General features: G+C 43.0%; 1 protein-coding gene across 5 annotated transcripts in view; it reads right to left on the bottom strand.

Annotated features, from left to right (window-relative positions):
• Positions 1-12,494, bottom strand: part of Ubr5 (ubiquitin protein ligase E3 component n-recognin 5) — a 105,236-nt gene that overhangs the window by 74,502 nt on the left and 18,240 nt on the right. For all 5 annotated transcript variants that reach the window (XM_028765502.1, XM_028765529.1, XM_028765520.1 and 2 more), the window contains exons 2-5: positions 3,293-3,337; positions 2,709-2,790; positions 2,201-2,277; positions 854-973 (exon numbers count right to left, since the gene is read on the bottom strand). In XM_028765502.1, the coding sequence (XP_028621335.1) occupies positions 854-973; positions 2,201-2,277; positions 2,709-2,790; positions 3,293-3,337 (324 nt within the window). The remainder of the gene's footprint in view (positions 1-853; positions 974-2,200; positions 2,278-2,708; positions 2,791-3,292; positions 3,338-12,494) is intronic.

Consider the following 12,494-nt stretch of genomic DNA (forward strand, 5'->3'; position numbering starts at 1 on the left):
TAGCACTTGGGAGGCAGAGGCAGGCGGATTTCTGAGTTCAAGGCCAGCCTGGTCTACAGAGTGAGTTCCAGGACAGCCAGGGCTACACAGAGAAACCCTGTCTCGAAAAACAAAACAAAAACAAAACAAAAAAAAAAAAATTTTTTTTTTTTAAAAAGCAATTTCAACTGCACTTAAGTTATTTTTGTCAGCCTCTGAATACTACATAATTTGACTGAACAGGCATCTTTTGGTCATTAACCAGGTGTTTTCAGACATTTTGGTCATTGAGGAACCGAAGTATAGCTGGACACGGTGCTGTACATCTTTAATCCCAGAAATTGGAAGGCAGAAGAAACCCAATCTCTGGGGCTTCAAGGCCAGCCTGGTCTACATAGGGAAGTTAACAACAGCCAGGGCTATGTAGAGAGACCCAATCTCAAATTCCAAAAAATGAACCAGAGTATAAAATGAATAAAAGTGCATGCCTAGAATTTAAAAATGACTCCTTTAATTTAACTTCAACATAAAATGATAGAGGGGGAAGAGTTGGGGTTTCTTGTTGCTGCTGCTTTAAAACACACACACACACACACACACACACACACACACAAACACACACTACCAGATTTGGATATCAAAAAGAAGTAACCTTAGATTTCTATAATTCATAATTAATGGCCAAATACAAACTTTAAACTTTCAAATGACACCACAGCAGGGAGTGATACTGTGAAATCTGGGTTCTGTAATCGGTTTGCATTGGTTATTTTTATCACAGGGGCACAATGGGCTAGCTCTGACCCCTGTTACGATAATACTGATATGCTCAGTCACAGCACAGACCAGGGTGTCTGCAACTGGACCAACTTACCCCAGAGTGTTGCCTGCCAGTCTGCCCAGAGTCTCAGAACCTGAGAGAAACCACGGGGAGTCACTTGTCCTTCCCGGCCTAGAAGTCCTCCCTGTCCCGGAGCTGCTGTTCAGTTTTGACCTAAGGAAAAATCAAGACAAAACCATCACACGACAGTTTCAAGCCGTAGACAGTACAGCTCCAGGCCTGCTACTCTGCAGGGCATCGGCCTCCCAAGTCCGGGCTATGCCGACCGGCCGGCACGGCACCAGCTGAGCTGCCTCCCATCCCTGCACTCCTCCCCGGTAGAAACTGATCAGATTTCAAATATACATAAAATAGTAATAAATTTCTGTTATATTTTAAAATTAATCATGTTTTTCTTAGAAACAACCAAGCAGAATTCAAATCTTATGAAGCATTATCCTTTAATGCACTATAATTTTTAAAGACCAAAATTTGAAGGAGGAAAAAACTTTACTGCTTTCAAAATGAGTTCCTTGATTTCTAACTATCAGAGACAAACATGATATGTAAAATCATTTCAGTCAGGGAAGCATACAAGCACACACCTATATACCAGCTACTCAGAAAGTTAAAGCCACAGAACCTCTGAAGCACACAAGGTCAACACCAGCCTTGAGAGCAGGGCAAGGCCTGTGCCATCTTGTACCATAGCCAACCACTGCACATTAAATAAATCCCACCTGTGACTGACCTAGCATGTGGTACCATCCTTCTTATAACTTAGGATTCCCAGGTGCCTTGGCAATTAACTCCTCTGCAATTTATGTTAGCACTGTCAATAAACTATGACTTGCTTAAAAACTAAACTCAAGAATTAGGATTATAGGCTGATGACATACATAATGCTTCCCTAGCATGCTTAGGGACATGGGTTTTACTTCCCAGCTACCAAAAGTAACCAAATTTAACATTAATTAACTAATTAATAATAAATTTTTAAAAACTTAAAAAAAAAATCAAGGTGCAAACTAATCATTTCACTGTATTTTAAACATGATTTTTCTGCTATGGCATTTTTAATCTCTTGAAGATAAGGAAGATCAAAACCTTGGTTTTCTGTAATACCTTCTAAGGGTTAAATGCACACCATATTAATTACAAAATATAGGATAAGGATGTAGCTCAGTGGGAAAGCACTTGTCTACTATATACTACGTTCTGTTTGATCCTCAACACCATAGGCAGGCAGGCGGGCCGGCAGGCAGCAGGCAGGCAGGCAGCAGGCAGGCAGAGGTAGACACAGACACAGGCAGGCAGGCGGGTGGGCAGGCAGGCGCACACACACACACACACACACACACACACACACACACACTAAGCAAACAAAAGCTAGTGTCTTACCCATCATTATTATCAGGTTTACCCAATTCTAGTCTGTCTGGTTGTACTGAAAAACCAATCCTACAAATTCTGCCATCCTAAAAGCAAAAACAAATAAACAAAAAAATATGTTAAATTTTGCAAGAGAAGACACTAAAGTTTTAATTTATTCAACAAGCAGATTCTGCCAGTCACTGTCAACTTGGAAAACAAAGAAGTACAGAAGATACACATACATGGGTGGCAGAGTGTATAACACACAGTAACAAAAGGCTATTAAAACTTCCCTTAAAACAATACAGCCTGGCAGAATTCAGAGCAGAATTATATAATAACTACACTCAGGAGTCTTCCCACGCAGCTATTAACTAGTTTCAAGATCGAGTAAATCATTTACACCCAATTCTCTGGGCCAGTGAATTTACACAAAAGAAAACTGGGCAAAAACTAACTCTCAGTGCCTTCCCTTGACTAGAAACTGATGCACAGTTTAGTTTTCATCTCTCTCTACCGTATGGTGAATAATTACCTCAAGAAGAAACGCAGCGTGATTGGGTCCCACAACACACTGTTTAATAGTAGCCTGCTCCAGTACATTCAAAGGCGGGTGGCTAGGGAACAAGCAAAAAGCATGTAAGTAAAACTGTTCTTTCAATTGTACACAAAAAGAACTAATTCCTAAGTGGAATTTTAAAGCAATAAATAAAAGTGACTGATACCTACCACAATTACCACAGCTGCACGGTCTACCCAACTGTTTAAGCATCAGCATCAGTGAAGACTATAATTAAATGAACCTAACTCTGACAGAAAGAGTAGAGATGTGGTAGTGCACACCTTTAATCCCAAAACACACAGGTGGGTCTCTGTGCTGGGAGTTCAAGGCCTGACCTATACATCAAATTCCACGTCATCCAGGGCTACATACATCTCAAAAGAGTCTCAATGTAATCTAATTCTTAATCTCATAAATTATATTAATCACCTAAGAGTAAGGTATAAGAATGAATCCTTTCCCTAAGAAAGAGAACTCTACAGCTCCATGTAGGGCTGTAGCACATCCATCCCAACACCGTGAAAAATGCATAAACTTAAAACAACATAAAGTTTTACCTGTTCAAATTGTATTTGTTCAGCTTCTCTGAAACTTCCCGTAACCTTCAAACAGAAAAGCCAAGTGTTAATAAACCCAGTACCAGTCCCGCACAAACAAGATGGCTCCAATGGATCTGCACCCGTCCTGGGCTGATCCCCAACAGTAACACACTAAGCAATCAATTCTTTTTTCAAGACAGGGTTTCTCTGTGTAGTCCTGACTGTCCTGGAACTCACTCTGTAGACCAGGCTGGCCTTGAACTCAGAAATCCACCTGCCTCTGCCTCCCAAGTGCTGGGATTAAAGGTGTGCACCACCACTGCCCGGCTACACCGAGCAATTCTGCACAAGCACAAGCAGGCATTGCAATTCCTTTCCCTTTCTAACCTATCAGCAGCTCCAGTAATAAACGCTAACCCCATTTCCAGACAGGAAAACGAGGCTTCTAGAGTTTATGTACCAAACACCAGTACTAGAGAGCTGTTTCCTGAGCTCTGAGCAAATGCCCAATGGAAAACTCATTTTTAAAACCTGCAGTTTAACCCAGGCATGGTAGCACACACCTTTAATACCAGAACTCAGAAGACAGACTCTGTGAGTATGACGCCAGCCTTTGGGGGGTGGGGAGTATGACATACAACTGCTGTCTATGTCATAAGACGTTCTGACAGTATCTGAATATCAGGAACTGAAGTACCTGGGGTGCAGAGAGAACCAGTGTGCATGGCGTGGAAACATCACCTGTGGAACAAACCTCAAGCACAAGTGTGCTCTAAGGAGCTCCTGCTCCCTTTTGCAGGCCAGGGCACAGATCTTTGTCTGCGCAGGCCAGCAGGCCAGGGCAGACTGCTCCCGTGGCTGTTACCTGTGTGCCTCATGGAAGCACCACACTGTCTACTGTAAAGGAGCTCCTGCACAAGTTACATTTCTCCTAATAACAGTGACACAAGAGTAACACCTCCCTTTTAAAAAAGAAAAACTAAGCCTAACGCTCATCAGACTTCACTTGCATACAAATGTTTCAATAACCTGAGGACAATAGCAGACAGGTAAGCCTGTGAGGTGGACTAACACAGCTGGGTAGGTTGACAATAATAAGCCTACGGCAACCCTTCTGCTGCGTTGTTCAATACTAAAGATGGAGCCCATTTTCCAACTCAGTGCCTGTTTGTTATTTTACACATCTAATTTTCAGATGCAGACAGAGAGTGGAATCTTTAAGTGGCAGACTGACTGACACTTTCTAACAGTTCCTGTTAGGAGCTAACATTACTATTACTCTAGAAAACTCACGGAGCCTGTCCCACTTTCTCCACTGTAGATTTCAAAGGTAACTTTCACAGATCCTACTTCGGCACAGCACACAGTGAGGTTCTTCAGTTCTTAAACTCTCTGCCTACTTCCTGCCACATACCAGACCTCTAAGAATTCAGACACAGCCCAAATCCAATTATATTCCATGGGTCTTTCTTGTTGAAGAACATGGAGATCCCTGAAGCTTTGGCTCTCAGGAACAGAAGGCAATTGCTCACATGCACCTTTCCGAGGGCTGCTGCCCACGCATGTGGAGCTGTAAGGAGGGAGAGCTTGCTCGGGTCTCACATTTACCAGCAATCATTGTTGGCGGAAGAGTGTGTGGTCTGCCTTCAGCATCTTTCCCTCTGAGCCATTCCCACTGAGACTGTGTCCAATTCAGACACCAGAGACTGGCAATGTTTTCTGGCGGTCCAAACTTTCCCCCACAGACATCTGCAGTTTGCCTTTCCTATCTCATCTCACTGTGAACATTTTAGCTATACGTTCCTGTCTAAAGTGTCTTCATACAGTCACACACATCACACATATTACACACCAAACCACACATACACCTATACACACACACATGCATGCACATGCACACACAGTACAATCAATAAAAATCTTCTCATGAGCAATCACAAAAATCAACCAAAATAGCCTGGCTGTGCACTTTTCAAAGGCCGGGCATAGTGACACATCCCTTTAATCCCACCACCAGGGAGACAAAGCAGGCAAATCTTAGAGTTGAGGCCATTACGAATTTCCAAGCCAGCCAGTATCAAAAAGAAAGAGGGGTGAGGGTGCATAGCAACTAGCTCACATAACTACAGCAGTGACCAGAGATGCCCTTGGCTGCTTTTGGTGCGGAGCCAGCTAATAGGAAAGGACCGTCCCTGCCCTGGAAAAGGCCATTTCCTTGGTGGTGTGTAATCTGATCGCAGGCTTCAAATCCCCACAAGCCTGTCCACATTTCCTCTCTTTGTTTGTCTGGCATCGTTCTATCCCCTCTAATTCCTTGACTCCCCAAAGAGAACCATGACAAGTAGTAACAAATACCTGAATCTGATGTTATTCTTCAATGACCCCTTGTCACACAAATGATAGCTTTTAGACAGCAACTTCCAGTCTAGTCTGCCTTCTGAATCACCACTTACAAGCAGGACTTAAATTTGCTTTACCACTTAGGAAGATGACAAATGCCAACCTAGAAAAGACTGTCACTTATTTCCCTTAATGTAAATGACATAAGACACTCAACCTCAGGATATATCAAGATAAAAAGACGTTTCTAAATATGCACTGTGAATACTTTATGAAGCAAGCTTGCCAATGTTCATCTTTCCATCTTTTCACCCCTAAAGGGTTTCCAGTTACAACCTCGAAGACTTTTATGAAAATGTGGGTCATAAAAACCTTCTACAAACTACAATAAATAAATAAAGTAGCTTCTTTACAACACAAATAATTTCTTCCCCGAATCTAATTTCTACAATTAGAAATTTCTACTTTGTGCTACAGATGTAAGCCACAGAGACACAAATCCAGAGACACTGGGAGAAGGAACCAAACACACAAAAAATGAGTCATTTTCCTTTAAACATGTTATTTTCAGCTCCACTCAAAACAGGAAAAGGCAAAGAAGACTCATGCCAGACGGACAAAAAGGTCAAAGATATGGCCTTTTTACACGTTATTTCTTGATAACTTTGTAAGTCCTGCCTCATCCCACTTCTTCATTCTCCCCCCTGTCCTGAGGCAGCTCGGGCCTCACTGGGTCGCTCTGGCTGACCAGGAACTCACTGTGTAGACAGTGACCAGACAGGCCTCAAATTCAGAGATCCAGGTGCTTCTGTGCCCTGAGTGCTGGCTGGCACTAAAGGTGTCACTACTCTCAAGTTAACTTTATTTTTAAACAATAAACTATACTACACAGGAACCAATCCTGTCAACAGGACAAGACCACTTCAGAGCTCTAGTCCAAGTGTGCAGCAAGCAGGCAATGCTCACACACCCGGTCCAGTCTACATGCCTGCAGCCTCGGTCACAGGAAAGTGTCCGCCAATTGCAGAAATGTGTTCTAATCATTCCAGACCCAGTTTTAATTCTACTTACAAATAAAGTCTCATAACAAACTACTTCATAATATTTTAAAACTCTTAAGCTTGACATATACCATAAGCCACAATAAAATACCTGAAATGAAATCTGATTGTTCAGGGGATTATGATGAGACTGTCCATCCACCTGACCAAAACTCCATCAGACTGTTAGTCTTGAGAAGCTTCTCAGAACTACAGGCTGGCTTCTACTTGCCCATTGTAAAAAACAGGGTAAGTAGCAGTTTTTTGTCTTTGAAATGTTCCCAGGTCTTATGAAGGACAGATAGCACAAGTGAGTGTTCAGCAATACAAAGTAAGCCTGCTCCAGGCCCCGACCCAACTGTTACTTTGGCCTGCTTTAACCTTAACATCTTAGAAAGCTTCTCATCTGGTAAGTGGGAATGTAACCCACTTACTTGGTAGAGGTGCTTATAGAATGATCAGAGGTGATTCTTGTAATGTTATCTTGGACAGAGCCGGTCATTTGAATGTTTAATAAGTAGTGGCTACTATATCAATATTGTAAACTACTTTTCATCCTTATATTGCATGCTCTATTGAACTTCAAATCGGCCACACACTAGCTTAAACTGGTTGCCAAGTCAAATATGGCCTAATTTAGGCCCTGAAGTCTGGAAGGACTCTGAGGATCTGGGAACAGCCAGAATGAGGCCTCCTTGCAGAAAGGAAGCTGCAGCTACTCAGGAGCCCTCCAGCCTATGCTTGAGCTCCTGGCTCCTGAAAACTGGGGATGCTGGGTTAGTTGTCGCTCTCACATAACTTCCTAATTCTGTCTCCTCAGCAGCATCCTCTACTCCAAACCTCCTCATCTTGTTTGTCCTGCTTCTTTTCTCCAGCACACTCGCTCAGCCGAGCAGGACAACTGTAACCCCAGAGCCATCGCTAACTCAGCTAGGAAAACCAGTCACCCTGAACTCCATGAAGACAAGCACTGTCCAGCGTTCCCTCCACAGCACTACGCACTCTTGCCCTTGTCTGGCAAACTCTAAAAAGGCAAAAACAAAACAAAAAACCCACTTTGTCAATTTCTAAATCCTTCCTAGCAAACACATTCCATGTTTACAAACTTATTGATAAATACACGTCTTAGCTCTAAGCCCTACATTATTTTAAAATAGTGAGGTCCTAGCTTTTTCTTTCTTTTTTCAAAAACAATTTTAAAGAGCTTATTAATTTTATTTTATGTATGAGTGTTTTGGCTCAATGTATGTAAGTACACCACATCCAGGCCTGGTTCCTGGGGAGGCCAAAAGTGGGTATGAACTAGAGCTACAGATGGATGGCTGCAAGCCACCACATAGGTGCTCAGACTCAACCAAAATCCTTTGGAAGAAGAGCCCTTGATCACTGAGCAGTCTACACCTCTCTCCAGCTCTATCCCATCCCTTCGTTGGTATTAATGTAAAACACTTCTTAAACGTCTGGAGACACTGTCCAATAGGTAAGAACACTTGCTAAGAAAGCATGAGGACCTATGCTCAAATCCTTAGCAGCCACATAAAAAAGCCAAGCACAGCAGCATGTGCCTAATTCATATTGAAGAACAGACACAGAGGGAAGCTGGGAGTTTGTTGACCAACCAGTTTAGCCAGCAGCACACTTCCTGCTCAGTGAGAAATCCTATCTTCAGAGAATGAAGATGGAAAGCTATTTAGAAAGATGCCTCCACATGCATCCGTAGCAACACACACACACACACACACACACACACACACACACACCATCTTTTAGAGTAGGTTCTTTAAAGCATCCCAAAGGAGTGTTATCCTGTAGGGTGTATCTGAAGATACACCCCAAGATCAGCTGGTGTTTCGACAGCATAAGTAATTTTCTAAATACTCTGATAATTAACACCACCACCACCACCACCACCACCACCACCACCACCCCAAAAAAAGGGGTTAATCAAATAGACTGGAAAACAGTATCACTTTGCAGTGTGGTGAAGTCTCCCAGTGTCATCCACACGAGGGTCAGTCTCTCCACTTCCAAACCCTGCAACTAAAAGACTGTTCCCAGGGAAGAAATGTGCTGAAGGGAGCATGGCAGAAGCAGGGAAGGGCAGGAGCTCATGAGGACTCAGAATCACAAGTAAACAAACACCTACTGAGTTTAAGTGACCTGCCCTGAGCCTGACACTGTGAATGAGGGACAGTCCAGGCACTGCGAAGTTTCTGTTGGCAATAAACACATTATGTTCTAACATTTAAGATGAATCAAATTAAGAATAATTATAGTAAACATGGCAAGTTCTGTTGATTTCTTGAGGCTAGAGCGATGGCTCGAGAGCTAAGAGCACTTACTTGGAACTCGAGAGCTAAGAGCACTTACTTGGAAAACCACTGTTATCCAGAAATTTCATCCCACATGACCATATTGCCAACTCGAAACTTTAAGCAGCCAAAGTGATTTTAACATTAGCTAAGTCTAGGACTGGCTACTCTGAAATATCATAAATGTACAAAGAATTCTCTAAACCATTCATAAGCACAAAAGTCCATTTGCAGAGATGAAGCTTAATGCCTCAACACAGGAGACTGGTTTAAGAAAGGCCCTTCAGAAACTCACAATTCACAAGCCTTATTAAAGCTTCTCTAAGATCTGTAACACAAGAATCTATAAACTCTGCTGAATCCTTTGTTTCCTAAATTGAAACCAAACAGAAAGTCTCTAATAAGATCTTAGGAAGATAGGGGACACTGATTTGAGAGCTAAGGCAACCCAAGAGTCAAGACCAAGACTTTTCTTCCATCTCTCTATCCCAGAACCATGGGAAATTCAGACTTCCTCTCAAAGAGCAATGACAACTGCCTATACTATCTCTTTAAACAACAACAACAAAAACAAAAAAAACACTCTTCTTATCATTTAACCAACTTAACAGAATGTGTCACCCTCCCCCACCCCCTGGTTCACTGTGTAGCCCCGGGTGTCATATTCACTATGTATGTAGACCAAAATGTCCTCAAACTCAGAGACCCAGTACTTCCTGAGTGCTGGGATTAAAGGTCTATACCACTACATCCAGCCTAAACACATCTTCTTTACAGTAATCAACAGGAACAACCCTACCTGACCTAAAGGTAAATTATTTAAAACTGTATATAGCAAGATCATTTTGAAAAGCAGTGTCTCAGATGTCAAGGATATCTCTGAGCTCCTACCTGTTCCCAAGGGCTGGGATTAGGAGTGTGTACCGTATATGCAGTTCGAGCTGCATTCTTTAAACTGAAATAATATGGCAGTAAACAACTCTCAGGCACATCAATCAAAATCAACCTGCCTTAAGAAGAGAGCAGGGATTTCCACAGGTTTTCCCTGGACCACTCAGGCAAACTACCTAAACCACCGAAAACCTTGTTCCTTATTGAAAGCAGGTTTATATATTCAGAATGGTTCTGAAACTTGTACCAAACACTCTTTGAAATCTCTACCTACTAGGGTTCTTAACAGTGAATTTCTAATGCAAAAAGCCTTCTTTTAGTATAATTCTGGTACACAGGGCACATATAGAAAATAACTATTTCTTAACATTCATGAAAAACACGTTAGGTCACATGGAGGGTAGAATTCTAAGATTTGATATCACATTCAGACAAGACAGACAGACACACACACACACCACACACACACACACACAAATAAAATCTTTTCTTAAAATGTGAACATTAACAAAAATTCTGAGATTGTCTTAAAAGCCTGAATTTTGAGATGTATGAAATTCTCACAGAATTCATATTTCCTTACATGTAAACTAGCCTCTAGATTTAAAAAAAAAAATCTGAATTGGGGCTGTAGAGATAAAGAAGGCTCAGCCGCTAAGAGCACTGGCTACTCTTCCAGAGGACAGAGGTTCAAGTCCCAGCACCCACAAGGAGGCTCACAACTATCCAGGGGAACCAACGTCCCCTCTAACCAAATCTAAATTATGTAGCTCAAAAAGTAGACTGGAAAACCTGTAATTCCAGGAGTTGTGGGTCCATGACGCCATGAAGCCCCAGCTGCTTTAAGAGAAAGGAACACACCCAGGAAGATACCACACAAATACAACACAAATACAACACTCAGAATCCTTCAAATGTAAACGGAGAGGAAGGAAGACTCGGAGAGGCTATCAGCCAGCAGGAGGTGGGGAGGTGCCTTAGGAAGAGGATTGCCAGAGGAAGCAAAGCTCAACACAGACTTATGTGTATAGGCATAGCTCGAGAAGGGGAAGGGGAAGGGGAAGGGAAAGGGGAAGGGGAAGGGGAAGGGGAAGAGGAAGAGGAAGAGGAGCCATTAGTCTGCTGAGCCTGCAGGTCTCTTCTGCGCTCCACTTAAAGCAAATCTAAGGACTCCACCTTACACTTCTCTAAACCCCTCTAGTTTCAAGTTATTAGCTTGGCAGAGTCTGTAAAGAGACAAGCCAGACAACTTCTAACCACAATGTCTAGAACTTAAAAGCCTGGCCTTTAAACCGAATCACAGTATTGATCTGAAACACTCAGGAGTGGCTTCCCTCTCCTCACATACCAAACCTGATGCTTATCGGGTGTCCACATGAAAACACTTGCAAATAATTTTAAATTATCATTTTATGTTACGTGTATGGGTATTTCCCCTGTATATATGTCTGCGCCTGGTGCCACAGAGGGTAGAAGGTGGCATGGGATGCCCTGGGACTAACTGGAGTTACAGAGGGTTGGTTGTGAGCTGCCAGGCAGGTGCTAGGTCCTCTGGAAGGGCCTCGTGCGCTCTTTAACTGCTGAGCCCGCTCTCCAGCCCCAGCCAATATGCATCTTTAAAATTGCCTTTTAAAGTCTGGTCTGTTTAGAACTACCACCATGTACGTCTCTCCTACCTACAGTTTGATGGAGGAGAGGGGACCTAATGTAGTGACGGGGTTTTTTTGTTGGTTTTTGTTGTTGTTGTTTTTGGTTTTTTGTTTCTTTGTTTGTTTGTTTGTTTCCAAGACAGGGTTTCTTCTCTGTACAGTCCTGGCTGTCCTGGAACTCACTCTGTAGACCAGGCTGGCCTCGAACTCAGAAATCCGCCTGCCTCTGCCTCCCAAGTGCTGGGATCAAAGGCGTGCGTGTGCCACCACTGCCCGGCTGTAGTCACAGTTCTTATGATCAGATGAGTAAAGCAGACTGTTCATGTCTGACAGACGGCTCTGCTTGGCTAGGAAGCTCTTTCCATCCTGAGATGCTGGGCACGAGAGTGTGGACTGGGGACTACTGGGATCACTCGAGAGTGCTTAGAAACTGAAAGCACAGTTACTCTGAGCTTCCGTTATCTCTAGTGTTGTCACAGGTTTCAAAAAAGTTCTTTTTCTTGAGACAGTGTCTCACTGCAGCTCTCTAGTTAGGCACAACTTGTTATGTAGACCAGGCTGGCCTAAAACTCACAAGAAAGCCTCCAGCCTCAGACTCTCCAGTGCTAGCATTAAAGTACAGCCAAGCCCCTCTCGGTGCTTATCTTTACATTGAGAAGTGGTGCCTGGATTCATCTTTGTTCTCTTCATCCAAAATAACAGCAGTCGTGCCCAGCACCCTTTGCCCCTCTAGCCGGTTCCTACCCAGCATGCCCTCCTCTCATCAGCAAGGGTAAAGTAGAAAAAGCAAGAGCAGCTAATCTGACCCAGTTCCCCAACAGCTCAAATGTCTACGTAAACTCTGATCTAATTAAATGAATTCATTCAAGAATAATGGCACACATCCACAGTGTCATGCCAGCACTCAGGAAGCAGAAACAGGAGGATCACAAGTTCCAGGCCAGCCAGGGCTACACAGCAAGACTCTGGAGAACTACAAGTTCGAGGC

The sequence above is a fragment of the Grammomys surdaster genome, unplaced genomic scaffold (genome assembly GCF_004785775.1).
Source record: "Grammomys surdaster isolate TR1022 unplaced genomic scaffold, NIH_TR_1.0 63, whole genome shotgun sequence".
NCBI classification, from domain to species: Eukaryota; Metazoa; Chordata; class Mammalia; order Rodentia; family Muridae; genus Grammomys; species Grammomys surdaster.